Below are 24484 nucleotides of genomic sequence, written 5' to 3'. Positions count from 1 at the left end.
TCAGTGCTGTGAAATCGTGGCAGTTGTTGATTGATGAGGCACCCATACTCTTTAGCAGAGAAGGCTAAAGCCCTTGTGCAACTCCCATGATTCCCTAGCATTGAGCCAGGGCAGTTAAATGTCTAACTTATGAATTCTGTAGTGTAGGTGCACCCATAGACACCACAGAAAGGATTGTTTCTTATACTCTCTACTCTCACTCCTCAGATGTCCTGTCAAAAACAGAGAAGACAATAGCTATGTCTTGTCATTGAAGCCACAGTTGAAGTAATATATATTGTGGGCATATTAAGGAGAATACAGATATACTGTTGTTAAGCACAATTGAACAAAAGAAAAATAAAATGAAGAATTTGCTTCTTGGTTTTATTAGTCCTATTTCAAGCAATGTCTCCAAAGGTTACAAACATATTAGAGGTCCTAAAGAAGGTAGCCACCATTTATTTGTCCCCAGCATTTACTAACCGGAAGTACATTTCCAATTTACCTGAAAATCCAGAAAAACAAGGAAATTGAATCAGATTAGTAGACCTTCCAGACAAATTCTGACTATTTTAAATGGCAGTGTCTTTTCTGGGATTTTAGGGATGGGAATTTCATTGAGTTACATCCTTGTTACTCTTCTAAAACAGAGCAAAGGCTATATCTAGCTTTTTAAACAATAGTCAAGCAAAACCTTAGACAACCTCAGTTGGAGAAATTCTGTGGTGTGACAATGCAACAGCTGCATTCCCCATAAAGAATCTCTTGTTTCTGCTCACTAGCTCCCAGATGTGTGCTGTTTCAGGCCAAATGAAGGCTTCTGGGGTGAATTAGGGTCCAATAAATCAGACTGGGCTTTTGCCTTCTGTATCTTTAGAACATGTTCCTTAGTGTAGCATAATCCAGGATGAAACTCTGGTCTTTATGTTGTTGCTGCTGCTCTTTGACTCATTGTTGGCATGAAGAGAGAGTTATTCCTTTGCCACAGATGTGCGGCTGCTATCGCTATAGATAAATTTATATGACAGTCTTGATATACTCTGCAATTCACAGTCTTTATCATGTTTGTCTTCTCAGCAATAAAATAGGCTAGATACCGGTATTCCCTTTGTAGAGATGGAGAACAAAGGCTGACTTGTTGAAAGGTCAGTAAGTAATTCATGGTAGCAGTGGACATTTTCATGTTTCATCCTCAAAGCTGTGTCACATTATCGAGGTTCCTGTTGCTATGTGTTTCTTAGCTTGTATCACCTGAGCTTATAAGGTTATATCATCTCTAGAACCTAAAACTAAAGCATAGACCTACAATCAAAAGGAGAAGAGGCAAATATAGACTTAGCCTGTAAAGATGAAAATTTGTAGTTGAAAAATTGTGGCCGTGGTTGGCATTTGCCAGAAAATTTTTGCTGACGTGAAGTTGAGGAAGAAGTTAAAGAAACGATGTCAGCTCTTCAGAAAAATGGAAAGTTTAGGTTTAAAACGAAACTAAAACAGAAAATACAGAACTATGATCTGGGGAAAAGGCACAGTGGTCAATAGCATTGTTTTCCTACAAGTATTTGTCCCCATGTTGACAATTCTGTTCATGCATTTTGAATATTGGTAAATGAATGTGATGAACAGCCAGTTCATATTTTGCACATACTTATTTCTGTTAAGTTAAGGAAACTTCAGTTATGGATTCAGAAGCCAAACCTATTTATTTATTTATTACATTTATGTCCTGCCTTTCTCACCCCGAAGGGGACTCTGTTAAAGTAGCAGACACATTCAGCAACTTATATGAGATTTAAGGCTGACTTTGCAGCCCTTCATGGACATTGACTTTTCAGAGCAGAATTTTATGTTGAAGAGTCCCTCATAGTATCTTTTTTGTGGTACAGTAGAGTCTCGCTTATCCAATGTAAACGGGCCGGCAGAACGTTAGATAAGCAAATATGTTGGATAATAAGGAGAGATTAAGGAAAAGCCTATTAAACATCAAATTAGGTTATGATTTTACAAATTAAGCACCAAAACATGTTATACAACAAATTTGACAGAAAAAGTAGTTCAATACGCAATAATGCTATGTAGTAATTAGTGTATTTATTAATTTAACAGCAAAATATCACGATGTATTGAAAACATTGACTACAAAAATGCATTGGATAATTCAGAATGTTGGATAAGTGAGACTCTACTGTATATAGACCGTAAACAGACATTTTTGTATTTCAGGGGTCCTTACACAACAGCTCCCTGTATTTACTGTAGTGCTATAGTTTCTTAGGGAGAAAGCTCTGTAGGAACGCTATTTCCCTGCCCTTCTGGCTTTCTATAGGTGATAAATATTGGACGGAAGGAAGGAAACAGTATTCCACCTTTAGTCTTAAATAGTACTAGCTTATGCAATGCTGGGTTAGAATAAACATCAGAAGTAGTCATTTTTTCAGTTTTTTAAGCAATCCCATTAGAAATGCATATGCTGTCTGTATGTAGGATGCACATGGGTCTTTGGATGTGGGTGGACTACAGTTTCCATCTTCCTCCCGCAATCCCCCCCAAAACTATCAGTATTTAAAGTTGGTCATGTTGGGTACATGTTCCAGGGTTGGTCCAGATCCATCATCGGTGTACTTAAAGTTGTCCATTATGAACATGTTTGCCAAATTTGGCCCAGATCCATTGACAGGGTTCACAGTGCTCTCTGGATGCAGGGTGAAATGCAATTGCCATAATCCTCTGTCATTGCCCTCACCCCCAACTAGTATTTATCATTGGTCATGATTATGTATGCCAAGTTTGATCCAAATCCATCATCAGAAGGCTTTACAATGCTCTTGATTGTGGGTGAACTACAACTCCCATCATCCAGAGTCAGTCCTCCCAAACCTCTCCAGAATTTTCTGTTGTGCATGGAGTTTGGGGAACAATGGCAGAAGATTATAGGAGTTGATTATAGGAGTCGCCCACATTCAGAGAGCACTATGAATGTATGCCAATTTAGCTCCAGATTCATTGCCAGCGGAGTTCACAGTGCTGTTCACATATTGGTGAACTATAACTCCCATTGTCCAAGGTCAATCCCTCCCTACACCCCACCAGAATATAAAGATGGCCATGGGGAGTATATGTGCTAAGTTTGGTACAGATCTGTTGTTGGCAGGAGTTATAGGGCTCCCTGGATATGGGAGCCATCTTAAAAATACATACAAACATAGTAAGTAAGATAGATCGATCGATAGATAGATACGTACCTACTTTGACTTTTATTTATATAGATGATAATCCAGCAAGGACTGCGCAACATGAGAGTTTCACAATTGGATTGTTCCTGGCACTTTCTATTCCCCTAAAAGTCCTTCTCAACATATACTACCTAATGCAGGGGTTGGAATTACACAGTCCTCCAAATGTTGTGAAACTGTAGTTTCCAGCAGAATTAGCCTGCATAGTCAGAGGCAAAGAATATTGAGAGTTGCGGTCTGGCAACATTTGGAGACAGCGCTATTTTTATTCTTGGACTAGTGAAATTTTGCTGAGAGAAATCATAATTTCTCATTCTGTTTCATGCTTATAAAAGGTGAATGGGGGTCCAAAGCCACAAGCGCTAATGGATTATACAGCAGAGTCTCACTTATCCAACATAAATGGGCTGGCAGAACGTTGGATAAGCGAATATGTTGGATAATAAGGAAAGATTAAGGCAAAGCCTATTAAACATCAAATTAGGTTATGATTTTACAAATTAAGCACCAATACATCATGTTATACAACAAATTTGACAGAAAAAGTAGTTCAATATGCAGTAATGCTATGTAGTAATGACTGTATTTACGAATTTAGCACCAAAATATCACGATTTATTGAAAACATTGACTAAAAAATGCGTTGGATAATCCAGAATGTTGGATAAGTGAATGTTGGATAAGTGAGACTCTACTGTACTTTAGATACTATAAACAAGTGGAAGACAGCTGTTTGGGGAGATGGGGTCATTTTTTGCCTTCCAAATCCCTCCTCTCTCTGAACTGATGTATATGATTCTTCATGAAATAACATTATATTATTTGCGGACATCATTTTCGGCCAGGTTTCTTGATTTTGTTTTCAAGGATTCAGCGAAGTGACACTAACCACCGTACATGCATGCAGTTTGATGCCATTTTGCTCAGTTTTAGGCATAGAATCCACTCCCAAGTTAGTTATTTTAAACATTAGAGGCAATTTGGGGTCAGTGGGCAGTTTGGAGGCCTCAAAGTTGGGAATCAGGCTGTACTCAGCCTATGAGCTGCACTTTCCCCACCCAGCTATAGTATTTAGTGACTGTATGATATTTGTATTTTAAGTATGTATGCATATTGTATTTTAATTCTTGCACTGTGTGATTTAATACATGCACTTTGTGATGATGTGTTTTAATGTATGCATTTTGTAGTATGTATTTTATGGAGTGTGTTTTAACTGTTAGTGTGACCTGTCTTAAGCCATGAGGATAGGTGGGTAAGAAATGTTTTAAAATGTTATTATTCATTTACAGTACATTTGGTGTTGCCTGTATTTGGCAACCTGTGTTTTGCTATCTTCAGGCTCAATATATTAGGCTGTCCTACATCACACTTAAAAATGCTACTGCAATGCTCAGTTCTTTTGTGTGTTATACTTCTTGCTTTACAGGTTTGGTTCTCCTGGTTTGTATCCGGTATACAGTTTATGCCTGGGAGTTTGGCAGGCTGTAAATTATTAGATAACAATAATGTTTAGTTCCCAAGGGAAATGTTTTCTTGACATTTAAGCTGATGATATGTTATAAATTTCCTTCCCATTCATTAGCAGAGTATAGATTTATTTGATGGAGTTGAAGGTGCAGCTGCTTCTTTCTGTCTCCACTGTGAGTCATCTGACTAGGTAGAATAGGGTAGGTCACCACTGAACATGCACACTTTTGACAGTGTGATGCGTGGCAAATAATAATAATAATAATAATACGACTTTATTTATACCCCGCCACCATCTGCCCACGGGAACTCGGGGAGGCTTACACAGGGCAAGGCCCAAACAGCATAAATGAGCAAAACAGCAGCATAAATACAATTCGCAATATACAAAAGATATAACAGTAGTACGATAAAACAAAGCATAAAGGTTGTGTTATAATAATGATCAGCGAATGAAGCTATCTTTGTGTGTGCTTATAATATAAATATAGAGAAATGCAAACTATAGATGAGGAGATATGGTTAAAATATAAGGTGTATGTTGGAAATGAAGAAGGAAACATATTTAAACAGAAAAGAAATACAGTGGACCCTAAGTACCTACTGAGGTTTGGTTCTTCTGTGGACCCTAAAATCTGTGGATGTTCAGTGCTAGAGAGGCAGGACATCACAAAACTGGTGTTTTGTCTTCTTATTGCCTGCTTGGCTTGATTGGCTTTCAGGCATAAATGTGCTCCATCCTTGATCTGCCAGCGCTTATCTTAATGTTAATGTTTCTATCAGTAAATTAACACAATTTATTGTGGATAAGAAGTCTATTGATAGGATTAGCAGTCCACTGTGGCTTCTTAAGGAAGTCTCTTCTTTTACGCAGTGCTTTCAATGATCAGACAACCCAGTTATGGCTGTGAAAGGTGTTAACCTTGAGAATAGTGGTGTAGGAAGTTACATTTGTGCCAGCCATGCTGGCATAACAATAGTGTGCTGGATTCCCTTTTATACCAACAATACAGTATCATCATACACAAAGCCATCCAAACTAATTACGGGGAAGTGGAGGAGGGATGATACCTTCTGTGCCATCCTAAAGTCTACCACATTCATGATGGCAACAGCTTTTTCATGGGTTAGTTCATCCAGCAGGCGTATATCAAGCTGGTATTTCAAAAGTAATTCTTCCTGTGTCTAATGAAGTAATCCACAAAAATTTTAAGGTCTCTTTATTTCGGCCTTCCTATCTTTATCAGTTAGATTCAAGAAAGTTGTGAAAAAACTAGATAGCTGTAATGTTTTTAACTTGTCTTTGCCACTTTGATTTTGTTGTATGTCGAGGCACTATTCTCATTTGTAGCCCTATAGCCTCCCGCCATTTCACAGATCCTCAGGTTCTCTCAAGCACTCATTTAAATCTGCCGTTTTGTATAAGGGATGCCATTTTACTACACCTTGGGGCTCAAACATTTGGTACCCACAGGGGATCCTGGAACTGAACCCCAGCAGAACTCAAGGGTCCATAGTATCTGACCTTGTGAAATCCTGATTTGATGTTAAATGTATTTGTAAGCCACTTTTCTCCTAGGTTGATATGCAGGGGCTTGCAGCCTAAGGTATACGTAAAGTTCTTGCCTTCATCCACCTAATTAACTTTGCAATCATGACCTAAACCAGTCCTCGGAGTATGAACATTAGCTTTGCAATTGTCAGTAAGTGCAGATGGCAAATGACACATCTTGATGGCTTCTTTGGTGTATGGAGGACAAACATGCTTGTTGAGATCTAAACAAAAACTATGTTATATGCAATTGTTCTTTAGTTTTCGTCATATAGTATTTTATGCTGATTACCAAACACAATTTTAAAATATTCGTTTACTGTAACTAGAACAAGCAAGACAGCTGGAAAGATCATACTTTGTTCTTATTTGTGTATCTTCAGCGGAACAAGCCATTATTCAGTCTTTTCTATGGCTTTCTTCACTGGTCACAAGGATATATTGCTCTTAACGTGGGACTGTGATCTGGTGATACATAATACAACAATTTATATTATTTTGTCAGTGCTTAGTAGGTTAGGCCTTAATCATTACGGGAGTTGAGCACCATTTGGGAACTGTGCTCTATGGACATTGAGTTTAGTACTTTGGAAGAAAGAACAGTACTGTATCAGTATTGTAATCTGAATATGCGTGCCTTCAACAAATCATTCGTGACTTAACCTCAGGCAGAGAAACCTTAATCACTTTGTGTGGCCATGGAAGGTTGAGAGGGAGGTTCATTCCACTTTCCCACCATGATGTACTGCATTTCTGGGAGTGGAGGTTACATTTGCACTCCTGGAAAATCCCATAGATTCACTTCTCCTGTTAAAATCCTCAAAAAAAGAGGGGTGGCTTCAGATTGGTTAAATGTACTTTGCCCACCAGCAAGATTCCTGTTCACTCAAGTTGGAGGGGCAATTGTTTTTTCCACACATTTCACAAACAAAACTGTATTTCGAGGGTACCTTACTCTGAAGGTCAGTAATGTTTGTGTTTTCTTCCACAGTTCCCTGGCCATCGGAACCAAAACTGGATACAGACTTTTTTCCTTGAGTTCAGTCGAGCAACTGGATCAAGTCCATGAAAGCAGTAAGTCAATTTGTTTTGATACAACAAATTATCGTCTGATAGTAGGCTTTATTTTTTTAAGAAAAAAGTTAAAGACTTGGCTCTTTACACAAGTTTTTGAAGAATTTCACACAGTCTGAATAAGGATTATGAGCAAGGATTACAGATGAATGGAATTATACACTTTATGTTTTAATCTGTTTATTGTTCTATATCAGAGTTCCCCAAATTAAGGCTCATGGGCCGGATGTGGCCCTCCAAGGTCATTTACCAGGCCCCTATCCTAAACTTTAGACTTAGGGTTGACCTAAGTCTGAAACGACTTGAAGGCACACAACAACAACAATCCTAATTTTATACTATTTTGTCATAGTCCGACCCCCAACAGTCTGAGGGATTGTGAACCGGCCCTCCACTTAAAAAGTTTGAGGACCCCTGTTCTATATGTTTGATTTGTTTAACTGTTTTAATTGATTTGTTTAACTGTTTTAATTGATTGGATGTTTTATTGTTATGTTTTAATGGCATTGAATTTTGCCAGAGCTGTAAGCTACCTTGAGTCCCCCACAGGGTGAGAAAGGCAGGGTATAAATGAAGCAAATAACAAATAATAATTTATTTGTCATTACATCACTTTTTAGCTACCTCAGAGGACCAATTCCATTGCATCTTTCCTGGTTATAAACAGATGGCATCTATTGGCTGCTGCTTTACTTGTATTCGTACTATGCTTGATGTGCTCTATTACAGGGTTGGTCCTATATAGAGAAAATGTAAAATAAAAGAAATTATCTCATTCTTGACAACAGTATATGACTCTGAAGTACATTGTGTATGTAACCAATCATCAATGAGTTCAGAGTAAATTTACATACAGAAATGTGATATTTTCACTGACTTGTAAGGATCAAAATTTCCTAACTAACACATATGTACAGCCACTAAGACATTGTAGTGGTGGATGGCTGTGGATACTGGTCAAGGAATGGAAATAATCAAAGAATTAAGAGATAGTTTAGATATAAAGCTATTGCCTTTTTCTTCCCAGGTAGCCCAAGATAACCCATATTTATGTGGATTTGGTGTGGCTATATCTGGATTCATATCTAAGCCTGAGAACATCAAAGTGTGTCCATCCATGGGCTGCTATTTCCAAAATTCTTCACCATTGCCCATACTCAGTGTTGTCGCTAAGATTTGTGTTATTTGGTGTGACAACTTATGGTGTCATTCCCATGGGTCCTGATCCAAACCAGACCAGAATATTGTAGCTAAAATTCCAGAAAACCTTACAAACCCAGTGTTTAAAAAATCCAACAGCAACGGAAACGGCGGCTTGTTCTTAAAATATGTGTAGATGAAATTATCACTGTAATTGGATGTTAACCGTAATTCCAAATGTATACACATTAGTAAAGGTAAAGGTTTTCCCATGACGTTAAGTCCAGTCGTGACCGACTCTGGGGATTGGTGCTCATCTCCATTTCTAAGCCGAAGAGCCAGCGTTGTCCGTAGACACCTCCAAGGTCACGTGGCCGGCATGATTGCATGGAGCGCCGTTACCTTCCCGCCAGAGCGGTACCTATTGATCAATGCTGTCACAGAGCATGGCTACAGAGTGCTTCTTGGTAAAGTGGGGTGAGGAAAGTGTACTCCATAGCCTGCTTGTGTCCCATCACAGTCGCAAATGTGGCCCCAACACCACATAGAAATTACTAATTATCCTCTCTAAAACCTTGGTGGACATGCTTAGCACATCAAATGCCATTTTGTCTATCGTTTTAGAAGTGGAAATACCTGGAGGCTTAGGTGGGATATTTGTATACCAATTTTCTTTCCAGCATGTGGGTTATCAAGAAGTGTTGTTGCTTTTTAAAATGGGGCAAGTGTAGTCCGCTCAGTCTAGGGAGCCCATCTTTGCAATAAGGTGTCATTTGTTTGAAAATCTATAAAGCAGGGCATACTACTGTTTTCTTAGGCAGTTTCTTACAACTTTTAACAGCATCTTCCTTTAATTTAACCCAAGTTTGCTATTTTGTTGTTCAAACCTGTTTCTTATTCTATCGTTAATGGTCAAGCTGAATGCTTAGTACCTCTGTTACACTCAATCTTTATGATCAAGCCAAAGCTAAGCACTTTATGTGTCTTTTAGATTTCAGTGACAGAGATGAAATACTAATTGAAATAATACTTAACCTGAGTGGGATTAGGTCTGTGTTCTATGTATTTCAAAACTACCAATGTATCCTTGCTTATTTTTGTCTTCTTCTGGAGGCTCGGTATTTCCACAAAGTCATACTGTGTAGAAGTGGTGCAATGTTATTGCTTCCAGGTTTACTGGAAATGATGTGCGTATTAACAATCTAAAATATCATTGGCCTTGCATGTTGCTGAATCACATTTTGAAACGCTCATAACCATGTTGCAAATACAATTGCAGTGATATTTTAGAACAGTGTACATGCTGTATCATTAGAAATCCTTTCATGGTTGTCTAAAAAAAGACAATTACTGGTTTCCTTCTACCATGATATACCTACTATTTATGTATTGTGATGGTCAAAAACGGTGTTTCACTTTAAGGACATCTTAAGAAAAGGTTAATGTATGGCCTTACAGTTTAGATATACCCACAACCAAGGATATGAAATAAGTTGAAATCTCCTTAGAGAACATTCTGTGACTTTAGTACAACAATGTAGTTCAATATGCCTCAACTTACTAGTTTATATTGTCCCTTCATACAGCTTTGCTTTTGGCCAAATTACTGAAAGTCCACATCCCCTTTCTTTCCTTGCAGTCAAAACCTAGGCTCTTTTCAGGCATTATTCCTTTTGCGTGTGATACATATTCCTCTGTTTGCAAAGCTACAGCTTGACCTACTAACATTTAAACCAGGGGTCCCCAAACTAAGGCCCGGGGGCCGGATGCGGCCCTCCAAGGTAATTTACCTGGCCCTCGCCCTCATTTATAATATAATATTTTTATATCCGTTTTAATAATATAATATATTGTATATGCATATAATACTGATAATAATGTTATCATTTTATACAATACTAACAATAATATCATGTAATAATATTAATTATATGTTATATATTACATATAATATTACAGTAGTTCAATATAGTATAAAGCCAATATTGTGCTATGCTAATAATATAATATATTGTATGTACATACAGCTGCTCTGAGTTCCCTTCAGGGTGAGAAGGGTGGGATATAAATGTAGTAAATGAATAAATAAATAATTTTGGACTTAGGCTCGCCCAAAGTCTGAAATGACTTGAAGACATACAACAACAACAACAATCCTAATTAACCTGACTATCTCATTGGCCAGAAGTAGGCCCACACTTCCTATTGAAATCCTCATAGGTTTATGTTGGTTAAAATGATTTTCATTTTTAAATATTGTATTGTTCTTTCATTGTTATTGTTGTTGTTTTGCACTACATATAAGATATGTGAAGTGTGCACAGGAATTGGTTCGGTTTTTTCCCCAAATGATAATTTGGCCCCTCAACAGTCTGAAGGATTGTGGACCGGCCCTCTGCTTTAAAAGTTTGAGGACCTCTGATTTAAACCCTATTGCTTTTAGTAGAGCATGTTGCACCTTGCTATGATGAAATATGTAAAGTTGTATGTGTGGGATTTGTTTATGTATCCTCGTCATGGTTATGCTTGGGTGTAAAACTAAACCATGACTTCTTGTTTCCGGAACAAGACTTAGCCTTGTGTGCTGTTCTATCTTTTTTGATTCTGCCTTGAAGAGAAGACTGGAAGGTTACATTTCAGTTTAAATTGAAAGCAGGAACAAGTCAGCTTCATAACATCTGTTTTGAAATTGGCTGTTTTAGCACCAGTCATAGTTAAGACCATTGGTCTTCCAAATGTTTTGGACTCCAGCTCCCAAAAACCCTGGCTGTTGTCTCAGGCATCTGAAGGTTTTGGAAAACGAAGTCCAAAACACTTGGAGGCCTAAAGTTTGGGAATCTCTAGTTAAGACTAATCACATATTATAGGTTCAGATAACATGGCAAGCTCCAGTTAATTTAAAAAGCTGGAGCAAAGCCCTTGTCAAAACACAAGGGGAAGCCTGTTTCATCTTGGACCTCTCAAATTGGTCTCTAGGGCTGGTGCAAATGGTATTGTTCACAAACCACTTGCCCAAATAATTCAATTAAAATGAAAAGCATAGGGCTAATTCAAAGGAATCTTAAAGGGCTTCTCTGAATGCGAGGTCATAGCTTGCATTCAACCAAGATAGCTTGGTTGTAAACTGTGACCATGTTGTCTGGCTTGTAACAGAGGCAGTCAGTGGAATGTGTCAGCAGGAGACAATCTTGCATTAGTCTGTACATTTAGTCCATGTAAACACCAAAGGACTACAAGCTGCACATAGCTCCAGAAGCTACATAATACATGTCAGTTTGTGCTGTTCCTATTTGGGGAAGCACCAGTTCCTGGTTCTGAAGTCTGGGCATCCTCTCACCATTCTGAATCTACAAGAGGCCTGCTTGCATATTGAAATATTCTGATAGTGTTCACCAACATATGTCTCTTGGGCTAGTAGACAAACCCGTGTGCCCTTTTGAACTTGCATGCTATCTAGGATGATAAAAGCCTGCTTTGGGACTGTGGTGGCTGAGATATTCAGGAAACAGCTGTAAGGAAAGATAGCTTGGTTGCAAGCAGACTTTGGGATTGGGGCCAGTAGGAAGACATTACCATCGAACATGGTGTAACCTGACCTGAAGTTGTCCCCTTTTATCTAGTTCTCATTTTTGCCATCTGTCAGGAAGTCCAGGTCATCTCTTTCAGCAAAGTCTGTCAGACAGACTAGTGATAGTTGATGCAAAGCTTGGCCCTTGCCTCCGGAAGCCTATTTAATTTCTTCCTTGTATTCAACAGAGGCCTTGGTCACTAGAGAGTTAGATTTACTTTTATCAACTGACAGATTCGCTGGGCTCCATTCCCCCCTTTTTTTGTTGAAGTGACAAACTTGTTCCCTGATTCAGAGGAATGAAAGCTCAACAGAACCTTTTACACCTCTCTTGTTAGCTGCATAGCTATCATCCCTGGTTAACATTTGATAGATACTGCTGGAAGAAGCGGATGTGAATTCCTCCAGATGAGCCATTAGTCCTTGTCTCCTGTTCTCTTTGTGGGTCATGTGAAGGTCTGCCAAGCGAGGCATGTCTTGTGAGGAAGGAGAGAACACAATGTCATAGATGATTCAGCAGAAACATATATATATGGCCTTTTCCTACCCTTTGAAAAATGAAGCCATTTCTCTTCTCTTCCCATCTCCTCCAGATGAAATCCCGGATGTTTACATTGTAGAGCGCCTCTTCTCCAGCAGTCTGGTGGTCGTGGTGAGCCACACAAAGCCCCGGCAGATGAATGTTTACCACTTCAAGAAAGGAACCGAGATTTGTAATTACAGTTATTCTAGCAATATTCTCTCCATACGGCTCAATCGGCAGGTAGGGGAGAATTTGCTTATTTATAGGTTTTGGTGATGTGCAAACTGATTTTTTTTGTGATGGTTGGACTTCTGACTCTGCATTTCCTTCAAAAGAACAAAGCTTTTGCAGTGCATTTGTTTATTTATTTATTTACAGTATTTATATTCCGCTCTTCTCACCCCGAAGGGGACTCAGTGTGGATCACATTATATACATATAGGGCAAACATTCAATGCCCATATACACATAGAACCGAGAAAGAGACAGACGCAGAGGCAATTTAACCTTCTCCTGAGGGGATGTTCGATTCTGGCCACAGGGAGGAGCAGCTGCTTCATCATTCACTGTGATGGCACTTCCTCATTCCAACATCCTAAATTAGTTAAATTTGCCTCCCCACTTTATAAGTGGTACCTTATTTCCTACTTGATGCAACTATCTTTCGGGTTGCTAGGTCAGCAACAAGCAGGGGCTATTTTTTATTTTTTTTAATTGACGGGTGCTCACCCCGCCACGGGCTGGCCTCGAACTCATGACCTCATGGTCAGAGTGATTTATTGCAGCAGGCTGCTCACCAGCCTGCGCCATAGCCCGGCCCCTCTGCGTTGTCTGCAGAGTGCTCCCTTTTAACTCTCACCGACTTAGCGAATCAAGGACAAAGTAGTCTGTGGCAGGGATGAGCAAAGGGAATCCTGTGGGTCCAATATATCTATTTTTAACTGAATAAGCAGTCAACACTTTCTAGAGGGATAGTAAGTTTAATTATGGATAGTTTTCAACATAAAGCACAGCTTTCATAAAGTTACTATTTAATATTTTGGTTGTAAATTCTAGTGGAAAGTTTTAGTTTTGAAGAAATGGAATAATCCTCTTACATATAACTGCTGAAGCCCTTCAGTTCCAAAATGATTATTGTTTTCACATATGGCAAACTACAGTCTTGTTTTCCAGCTGGGGAAAGAACTGGACTGGTTAGAAAGAAAAAGTGGATTGTACATATAATCTGTTTATCTGGAGCTGCGTTGGACGACTCATCCTGATTTAGTTTCATCTTGGGTGCCAATTTGGTACAAAGAAGTTCCCAATTAAATGTCTCAGGGCTCACCGAAATGCTTCAGATTTGTTGGAGCTTTTCGGGCTTTCATTCACCCTCAGCTTGTTTTTCCAGGTGCTTTAGCTTGCACTTGATACAAGTTGGCACAGAATCCTAAAGAGATCATGTAGCAGAGAATGAAAGAATTATCTTACTAGGATTGGATTCAGGATCCATGTAAACAAGGACATTTCTGGAAAGCTGTCAAGCAAGTTATGAAGACGTTAGCCTTTCTTTGTGCTTGTGAGCTTCTGAAAATCATAAATATGCCTCTTCAAGCATGTAGGCTCCATTTGGAGTTTTTTCATGGCTCTATTGTGATTAAGAGCTGTTAATGGATCTATTCCCCATGAGCTGTAGCTAGTTTTGAGGCAGTGAATTCCATACATTAATAACATGTTGTGTCTCAAGAATGCTGTTGTACTCTCCTGACCCCAAGTGCCAGTGATTTTCTTGCTGGACCCTGATACACACAGAATATTCTCTCTTCATTCTCTCTTTACTATCTAGATCAGAGCAGCAGCAGCAGGGAAAGCAGATGCCTGGCTTTCCCGGGAATGCTTCCATGCTTTTAGCTAGTGCACAAAGACTATGAGACTCATCTACCTGAGGAACCCTTTACCCTTCAAAGGTTTTAGATTACAGATCACATATTACCTTACCACAGCTAACTTCGGTTTCTGGAAGTTGAAGTCTCAAATATATGTGAGACCAAAGGATTCTCACCCTTGGTCTTCATGAAATCAGAGAGAATATGTCCCTACTTTAATTAATGAATACACAGACTGTTTTCTGTGTTCTTGATGGCACTTGAAACTGGACCTTCAGTCCATGAATCAAAGCCTAGGCTTCGGTGCTACAAGCATGGTGTCTCTAGTTGTATGTGACCCATCGGAGGAGCCCTTTGTAATCTCTATACCAGGTTGCTTCAATCTGTAGACCTCTGGGTATTTGGGCCTCCAGCCTTCAGAAACCTTATCGAGCTTGTTAAGTGGTCAGGGTTCTGAGAGCTGAAGTCCTAAACACCTGGACAGCCACAGGTCAAAGTGACATGCTCTTTACAAACAGACCACTAAATGAATGTTTCTAACTTCCTATTATTTATTTAAATGTTTTTCTGCTCTCACTATGCTGGACCCCCTTGAAGCAACATACCTCAGATCCAGACATAAGCACCAGTTTTAGCACACAGTTACAGTAGATTGTAGTGAAGATGGAAGAGGCAAAGGCCAGATTATTTCATCTTTGAAAATAAATGGAGCTGAGCATCATATTTGATAGAGACGGTTGAAGGGATTGTTATATTCAAAACCTACTGGTCTTTAAAAATAATAAAATTGACAGCGTTCTTTACAAGAAAACTGGTACTTTTGAGGAACTCGGTATCATAGGAAATTGTGAAAGCTATATGCTTCAGCTGTTGTGTTAGAGAAAGAGAAACCAATGCTACCTGTAAAAATGGCCATAGAATGTTTTTTCATTCCATGTATCAGCTTAACCCAACTGTTCCAGAAACTAAACAAGCCTCTAAAAACTAATCTAAAAACCTTATTAAAATATGAGGCATAGAAAAATGCCAGTGACATGTTTGGAAGGCACCACTGAAATTAATCAATGCCACTGCATGGCAGTGTTATGCTGGGCAGTGATGTCGTTAGAAAGAAGAGTCTGTCTCTTTAAGGCATGGGTGGTAGATGAAGGATAAAAAAACTGTGTGCATTTAAAATATACATGTATGTGTGTGGTCCAGAATAGGTTTTTACATTCACGTACGAATCCACCACCAAGACTTCTTAGAAGACTATCATATTCGGCCACGAGTGATTGCCTAGATAAATATAAGTGAATTCATAAGTGATTTGTAAGTGAATGTAGAAACCTACTCTGGATCCTCAGACTACACACACACACACAACACAGAAATACAGGAAAGTATAAGTATAGGAGTATTGTCTTCGATATATGGTAGTCAGTGCAGGGCATTTGGATGAGAGCTTAGATTTATGGCCAGCAAATAAGGACTAAGGTTGTGTAGTTTCTTTTGTCATCTAGAATAATATGACAACTAAAGCAGTTCATCTTTGTTTTTTGCATGCACAGATGGATCTTTCTGCATTTTCCTTCAGTGCTACTGCATACAGATTAGATTTTTGTTTTGTTTTGTGAATTGTTAAATTGGAATAATCTTTAAAGGGTTTGTTGTCTTTGGTGCAGACATAATGAGGGAAATTTGAACTAAGCTTTGGTAAATGTAACGCCTAAGTGATTATTTCCCAGCAGGTGGAGCTGCAGTTAGTGGTCATGTTACAGTGTCAATTCAGCATTTCTCTTTGTTTTTGAAATCTTAACCCACTCTGAATCATTACACATTAAAAGTATTATTTTTTTCCACTGAGATCTGCTTTAATTTTATGGGAGCTTGGTACAGTTTCCTATAATGTATAATTGTGACATGATGGTTTTGTTATTTCATGACTGCCAAGGTTGTGTTGATATCCTCTTTGGAAAGAGTGTGGGTTTTTTTTTCCATCATGGATTTTCTTGGCAAGATTTATTCAAAGGAGTTTGCCATAGCTTTTCTCCTGCGGGTTTCTGTAGCTGAGTAGTCCAACACTCAAGAGTACTATGCCACGTTGGCTCCTTTCTTTTTGCATTTTGTTTTAACTTGCAGGATATAATTAAGTACAAAGTATATAAATGGTGAATAAGTCCTGTTTCCCCCCCCCCCCCACTGAGATTTTACTTTCTCCCCCTTGATAAATGGTTCTGATTTCAAGCAACAATTGTGTAGGCAGCTCATCCACATGAGCAGGCGTAAGCACTGTTACCTTGACTGTTGGAATTGGCTTCTGTGCTTACTCCGAGTAGTGAAATCTTACCTTTGAAAATAGGATTCCCAGAGCTCTTATAAAATGTAACTTTTCCAGGCACTGGTTTTAATATTGGGAAGACATGACAGCCTAGTGGTAGGATGTAACCTGGAAAATCATTCCAAACCAGCAGTACACTTATCCTTCTTGGCCAAAGAGGTGATACAGTGCCTTTCTCTTCCAAGTATGTTACCTAATTATATTCTTTAACTCAGTGTGAATATGATCTGGATGGGGGACCTCCCTGGTGCAACTGGGAAGTACGAATGGCCTCCTAGTCATATCTGGGGCCTTTTTCTCTTTCCGTAATAACACAATGTGTGTGTATTTGTTCTTACAGAGGCTAATCGTTTGCTTGGAGGAATCTCTTTATATTCACAACATTAAAGACATGAAGCTTCTGAAAACTATCTTGGAAACCCCTCCAAACCCAACAGGTAAGCGACAAAGCAGAGAGAGAAACTGAGAAGGAGGGTACCTGGTCATTCATGAAAGGAATCTCTACAAATAGATGGAAGCTTTTCCCAGTCCTGGGGTGTCACCATGATGCTCTTTTGAAATCGTTCGTTCAGCAGAAAGCCTTCCTCTCAACTTTTAGAGTACCAAAAGGAAAATACTTAGCCAGTTCTCTGTGGGTACATTTAGCCTATAGAATTAATGCATCTGGACACCCCTTGAACTGCCATGAATCAAGGCTGTGGAATCCTGAGAGTTGTGCTTGGTGAGGCCCAGTATTCTTTGGCAGCTGGGACAGTTAAAGTGATGTCAAATTACACTAATTCTGCAGTGTATCTAGAGGAAGCTTTGTTCTAAGCACCAACGTAGTGCCAATTTGAAAACCAGGGTAATCTTGGGGAAAAGATCATTTTCTTTGAACTATGATTGTTGCAGTATGCCCTTCTTGCATCCTCTGAAGAAGTATGGCTTCTCTTCTTATTTCTCCCTGTTCTGGCATTATGTCAGATGGCAGCAACTGGATGCACAATTAAACTATAGCTCCAGGCCCCTTCTGACCTCAAGATGAGGCCATGGAAACCTTGTCAGTTGTCATCTTAGCTACAGTGAGGAATATCACATCCTTTCTGTTTCCCAGCCATCTTCAGCCTGTTCTGATAACTGCAGAAATCATGAACTGCAAATGAAATGTGACATTATTTAGACACTCCGTGAAATTTCCTAAATGAAGTAGAATAATTGCATGACAAAGTCCAGTCTATAAACACCTGTGGAGAAGACTTCATTATCATAAGGTATTTGTAGTATTGCAAATCTTTCTCTGGCTGTTTAGTTGAGGCAGACTGGAAGAGAGAAGCTGCTTCTGTAGTCTCTGTCATTGAATCTCATCCTTGCTGCATATTTCATTCACCATCTAAAGCGGTCTACTTTTTCAATCCAAGCACAATATTGAGATTTTTCCCAGGACAATTTAAGTGTCTCTTATCTGCAATTTCACAATTCTCAAAAATCCCCAGTTGTCTCCATTGGTTGATTGAGAGAGTGACACCTTTGATTTCTTACAATTTAGAGCATACAAGCTTAGTCCTGTGCACGAAATTATTAAAAAAGTGTGTATATAGAATTATCTTTCAGCCTAGATATATGAAACATAATTGTATTTTGTGTTTGAGACTTGAATCCTGCCTCCAAGATTTCTCATTACATACATATATGCAAATACATGTATTTCAAAATCCAGAGGAATCCAAAACACTTATATTGCCAAACCTTTTGGATAAGGAATATTTATTTGGTCTAAAAGGTTATCTTTCTTCTCTTCCTCTTTGACAGGAGCGCAGCAACACTTCTGCTGTCTGCAGAAGTACACAATATATTGTCTTTCATTACTGTCCATGCAACTGTGATATTTTAATAATGGAATTTAATAAAGATTAAAAATGAAAAATTAGTGTTGACATTAGAATGTGTCAGGAGTTTGGCCTTAATTTTACTTTCCATGCAGTCCAAATGCTTTTTGAAAATGCAGGCATAGGCTCAGTCCACGAATTTATATTGCTCTATATTCCATTGATCTGTACCCCCATTGCATAATTGTTAAAGGTCCTGTGTTTCCCTATTTCAGAATCCAGGCTGTTATAGTGCACTGAGTATCTGGAGAACTTTATAGTCTGGTTGTAAATGTGCAAGTGAAAGTGAAGAAGATTTTGGGCTGGAAATTGCTTCCAGAGAATGACACTTTTTCTAACCAACGGGCAAAGTGTGTTTTATTGCAATCTTAGCAGCCTAGTTTTATATTAAACACTCTTTGTCATGCTCAATAGATAAGAGTGTGTGTCATTATAATTTAAGGTTATATTGGACTCTGCTTAAGTTGATCTTGGCTGCCATCCTACAGTTTCTTATTTAAAATCAAATCAGTGGAGATTCTTTTGAATAAATATAGCTATAACTGGCCTGTGTCTGACCTGCTTCTGTGGTCTAGAGCAGGGCTTCTTAAACTTTTCCACTTAGGATCCTGTGTTCATGTTTGCATGAACACATCCATATAGGCTTATATATAAGAATCAGACATTGACTGATAATCAACGTTTGCAAGGCTAACTAAACAAGCTGATTTTCCTTTCTATGAAGTACAGCTGAAGCGTCTTCTGTAAACACTGCACATTATTGTGTTGTCAAAGGCTTTCATGGCTGGAATCACCGGGTTGCTGTGGGTTTTCTGGGCTGTATGGCCATGTACCAAGAGTCAGAAGAGAATACTTCAGGAACATGGCCATACAGCCCAGAAAACTCACAGCAACCCATTGCACATTATTGCTAACAGATTTATGTAGATGGCTAAAAACAGCCACTAGATGATGTTCAGAATTCTTTTCAGGACCCCAACATTGAAGTAAGGGGACCCCAATTAGGGTTGGGACCCATAGCTTAAGAAGTAGTGGTCTAGACCATAATAAAAAACTTCTGCATGGGGACACACCATGCCAGAGATGTAGTCTGCTCTTGCGGGATGATTGAGAACATCACCTTTAATTCCAGTCTGCTTTGATTTCCAGCACATCATAGTGTTGCAATCTAGAGTGTTTATGAGAGCTAGTAAGGCCTGCCTAAGATGTTTATCTGGTATCACAGTTTCCTGTTGACTTGATTTAAGATGGCATTGGCACAACCTCCCATCCTTTTGTGGGATTTCATTTGCCTGGCAACCATTCTGGGGCCTGAATGAAATATCCCAGCTTAATTGAGATGTACAAGGAATGCCAGATAGTTAACACTTTTGTCAATGTTTGGTGTCACATTGACCTGCATTAGGAGACTGAATGAGCATTGGGATGGGAAAGCTAAACCTGAGTTTGAGTCCTTCTAGGAGGCACTAGATCAGGTTGGATTCTTAGGAGAACATCAATACAAGAAATTAGGTGGGTTCAAGTGAAATACTCTGGATATGTTTTTTAAATTAAATTTGCAGTAGGAATAGTCCACACTTAGAATCCTAAGCCTCTGGGAGGATGAAGGGAAAGGTATTTACACTAGCACTAATATATTTTGTTTCTGAGTCCCATTGATTGTTTTTCACAGTACCAGGGCAGCTCCCATCATACTTGCCAACCTCACAACGCCTGGACCAGACCTCCTACTAAATATACAGGCTGAGCTTTCTGCTGTACATGTTGCAAGAGAATCTCCATGTTAGATTTTATCTAACATAGATAAACATAGATAGAATATATCTTCCTCTATGAACCACCTCAGAGGTTAAAATCTTCTAGGGAGACCCTGCTCTTGGTCCTGCCTCCCTTGCAGGTGCAGTTGGTGGGGACAAGAGACAGGGCCTTCTCAGTGGTTGTCCCTCAGCTGTGGAACTCCCCAGTGAAATTGGATCAGCTCCCTCCCTTCTGACCTTCAGAAAGAAACTGAAAACTTGGCTAACGGACCAAGCCTTTGGAAAACAGTCAGTGCAATAAGCAGCAATGAAGTAAGCATAATACAATTGGAATGTCTCCTGGACTATGACTTAGGATTTGTGTGATTTCAATAGTTGATTATAATGTATTGATGTTATGTATTAATATGTTTTTAACTTTTAATGATATTAATATTTGTGTATATTGTACCTGTTTGTTGTTTGTATGGCATTGAATATTGCCAACTTGGAAGCCGCTCTGAGTCCCCATCGGGATGAGAAGAGCGGGGTAAAAATATAGCAAATAAACAAATAAATAAATTAGATGACAGTCCTATACCTGCCTATCTGGGAATAAATTTTATTGAATTTAGTAGGATTCAGCATAGATTTATATTGGATTTTATTGTTTGGTAAACACTATGCTTTTGCACTCTTCCTAAGACTATATGCATGGCCTTTTAAAGATATGAACGGAGGATTTGAAAGTTAGGTCAAACACAAATCCAGCAAGGGACCACGGTCATGCACTGAAGGAACAGATAGACAGCATGTAACTCGCCAGCACATGAGGAATTTAATTTAGGCACTGTATTCATGTAGCGTGTCATCTAGGCTTGAACTATGCCGCAAATCTGTTGGTTTTGCTACAAGTCTCTTTAAGTATTTTGGCTGCTACAGACTGACACAGATTAACATACACAGTTTGGGAATCCTTATTGCACAGTTACTACTTCCTCCCTCAATGCAATTTAGCCCCAGGAATTAGGAAATGTCTGATTTTGTTTCAAAACATTTTAGGAGAATCCCAGCCCCAGTTTTGCCATCAGATCAATTAGACAAGAGAAAATATTTAATATCTTCGGTGGTCTAAATACAGGCACTTCCAAGTTACAAACATGGTAGGTTCTCTAGATGTATTCTTGAGTTAAATTTGTTTGTAAGTTGGAACAGGTAAAATTGTGTGTGTGTGTGTATGTGTGTGTGTGTGTTACACCCCAGGGCAGCGTGACCACTGTAAACCAGACAGAGACCAATAAACCTCTAATATCTTTATTAAGACAATTATAAATCCAGGAATAAATAGGGGAAAAAATCAAGCAGATAATAGTCCTTTATGAAAAGACTAGCTTTGCCCGGCCACGCGTTGCTGTGGCTTATGGGAATCCTTTGTTGGCCAGGTGGAATAGCAGTGAATAGACTTGCAGTCTCAAAGCCTGGCTGTTTTCTGGAGTAGCTGGAGCTTTTGTTGTATGAACGTAGAGGCATGGATGAGGGGTTGTGATGCCAAGTTTAGTGTTTCTGAGATGTGTAGTTTTGTTGTTTTGTCCTAGGCCGAAATTTCATTACCCTTTTATATACAGTAAAGTCTCACTTATCCAACACTCGCTTATCCAACGTTCTGGATTATCCAACGCATTTTTGTAGTCAATGTTTTCAATATATCGTGATATTTTGGTGCTAAATTCATAAATACAGTAATTACTACATAGCATTACTGCGTATTGAACTACTTTTTCTGTCAAATTTGTTGTATAACATGATGTTTTGGTGCTTATTTGTAAAATCATAATCTAATTTGATGTTTAATAGGCTTTTCCTTAATGCCTCCTTATTATCCAACATATTCGCTTATCCAACGTTCTGCCGGCCCGTTTATGTTGGATAAGTGAGACTCTACTGTATATATACTAGCTGTGCCCGGCCACGCGTTGCTGTGGTGAAGTATGGAGGTATGGGAAATAAAGTATTGAGGAACTGGTGGTAGTTAAGGTAAAGGGTAAAGGTTTTCCCCTGACATTAAGTCCATTATAAATGGGTTATATAGTTGTGTTGAAGGGCCTTGAGTCTACACTGCCTTTAATCTAGTTAAAATCAGATAATCAGTATTTTATAGGCAGTGTGGAAGTGGCCTAAGTGAGGCCTAATTCTGGCTGTCCCCTGGGCTGAGTGGGTTGCTAGGAGACCAAGTGGGTGGAGCTTAGCCTTCTAACTGGCAGCAATTGGATAAAAACTATTATTCCTCTCCCTCTAATTAGGACTTTCTTTTTCTTTCTTTTTGTTGTATGAACGTAGAGGCATGGATGAGGAGTTGTGCTGCCAAGTTTAGTGTTTCTGGGATGTGTAGTTTTGTTGTTTTGTCCTAGGCCAAAATTTCATTACCCTTTTATATATATAGATAGGAATAAGTTCAAAGAATTGAAGGAAATTGTCCAATATTGTTGTCCAAAGTCCAGAAACCGAAACACGCTCAAAACTGTTGGAAAGTTCTTGAGCAGGGAAAAACAAGGAAGCAAGGCTGAATAACAAAGACCAAAGTCACTAGAAAGTCTTTGACATCAAGGCAGGAACGTAATGAAGCTGGGGCAAAACTTGGTTCAGGAACAAGGCAGGAAAGTAGACTTAACCCGGGTCTACTCAGGAGTTGCGGCTCAGCTTGGCCGCCAGGATCTGGAAACTTGGAGCTAGAGACGGTGAAGCTTTCTCAGGAAATAGCAACGTTGACACCGCAAAGTGTCCACAGTGCAAAGCACTTTTATTGAACTTAGATTGATCACAAACAAGGAAAGCCAAACTCCTTAAAGTTTCCCAAGGGAAAACCCTTCTATCCATTATCCCGTCGAGATACCAAGCGGTTACTCCTGCGAAGTTCTTGTTTCTCAGATCTCTGGCGATACAGAAACTCCCTTCTGTTGAAGGACACATTCTCTGGAGAACTGAGAACATCTGGTTCCACCATGGGAGTAATATTTTCACTTTCTCTCCCAATTAAGGAATCATCCGAGCTATCAACAGCCGGCAGCTGTAATTGAAGAGACCTCTGTGGACTAGGTAAAAAGTCAGAATAAGCTTCATCCTGGTCATAGTTCATTTCTGGATCGGGGTCAGGGGCCAGAGGTGGCTGGGGTATGACAGTGTGTGTGTATGTATGTATGTGTATAATGGGTTCCAGCAAGTAGCTATTTAGGAACATTAGTACTCAGCAAATGTCACAGCAACACTAAAAAGCTCCTAGGTCTGTTTGTGTATGTGATTTGTTTTTATTGAACATAAGAAACAATAACCAGTTGGGCTACTATATCAATTACCAATAAGCTTTTATTTATTTATTGTTTATATCCTGCCTTGCTACAGTGACTTCAAAGCAAACTATTTGGTTCTTTATGGCCCCATTTTTATCCTTATCGCAATGCTGCAAAGTAGGTTAGGCTGAGAGATAATGACTCATTCAAGGTCACTCAATAAACTTAAAACAGTGAGTGTGGTTTTGAAGATGGATCATGCCAGACTGAACAGAGGAACATGAAGTGGATCTGTGAAAACAGAAAGGATGCTGGCAGGGTCCTTTTTTGGCCATAGCATTATGAGAAGGCTGGATTGTAAACAGTCCAATTACAGGATGGAAATTGTCCTGCTGAGAAGATCAGCCATCCTGGGTCATCCGAGTGAACAGGGCTTGGCTTGCTGCTTGGTTGAACCAATTGAGCCACATGAAGCGCTCATTGGCCCAGTTCACACACAGTAAACAAATGCTTAGTTGGTTCCTCAGGAAGCCACTATTTGACCTAGTTATAGCTTTTAACAGATGGCTTCTTGCTACAGATTAAAGCTTTGGATATGATTAAAATATATTTCTCTAAAATCCCCCTCTGCAATTTCCAAAGGCATCATTGCCCAATGACCAGAGCTTTAAACCTTCCCTGAACTCCATTGTTGTTTCAGAACAACTGACTGAGATTTATGATGCTAACGGAAAAGGCTTCGGTGTGGTTATGTCCCTTTTCATTTTTGTTTTCGACAGCACTCTGTAGTCATTACCTGTGTGCTAATCCTAACCATGTTTACTTGAAACTAGAAAGTGTTTGGTTTCATTGGGATTAACTCCCAAAGTAATCCT

General features: G+C 39.1%; 1 protein-coding gene across 1 annotated transcript in view; it reads left to right on the top strand.

The window, feature by feature from the left end:
• The window catches only part of wipi1 (WD repeat domain, phosphoinositide interacting 1), a 52188-nt gene that overhangs the window by 5987 nt on the left and 21717 nt on the right, over positions 1-24484 (top strand). The window contains exons 2-4 of the mRNA XM_003224705.4: positions 7226-7308; positions 12610-12779; positions 17065-17161. Coding sequence (XP_003224753.1) covers positions 7226-7308; positions 12610-12779; positions 17065-17161 — 350 coding nt within the window. The remainder of the gene's footprint in view (positions 1-7225; positions 7309-12609; positions 12780-17064; positions 17162-24484) is intronic.

Source organism: Anolis carolinensis, chromosome 2 (assembly GCF_035594765.1).
Source record: "Anolis carolinensis isolate JA03-04 chromosome 2, rAnoCar3.1.pri, whole genome shotgun sequence".
Classification (NCBI taxonomy): domain Eukaryota; kingdom Metazoa; phylum Chordata; class Lepidosauria; order Squamata; family Dactyloidae; genus Anolis; species Anolis carolinensis.
Note: the sequence above shows the minus strand (reverse complement) of the source record. Positions and strands in the feature narration are given on the sequence as shown.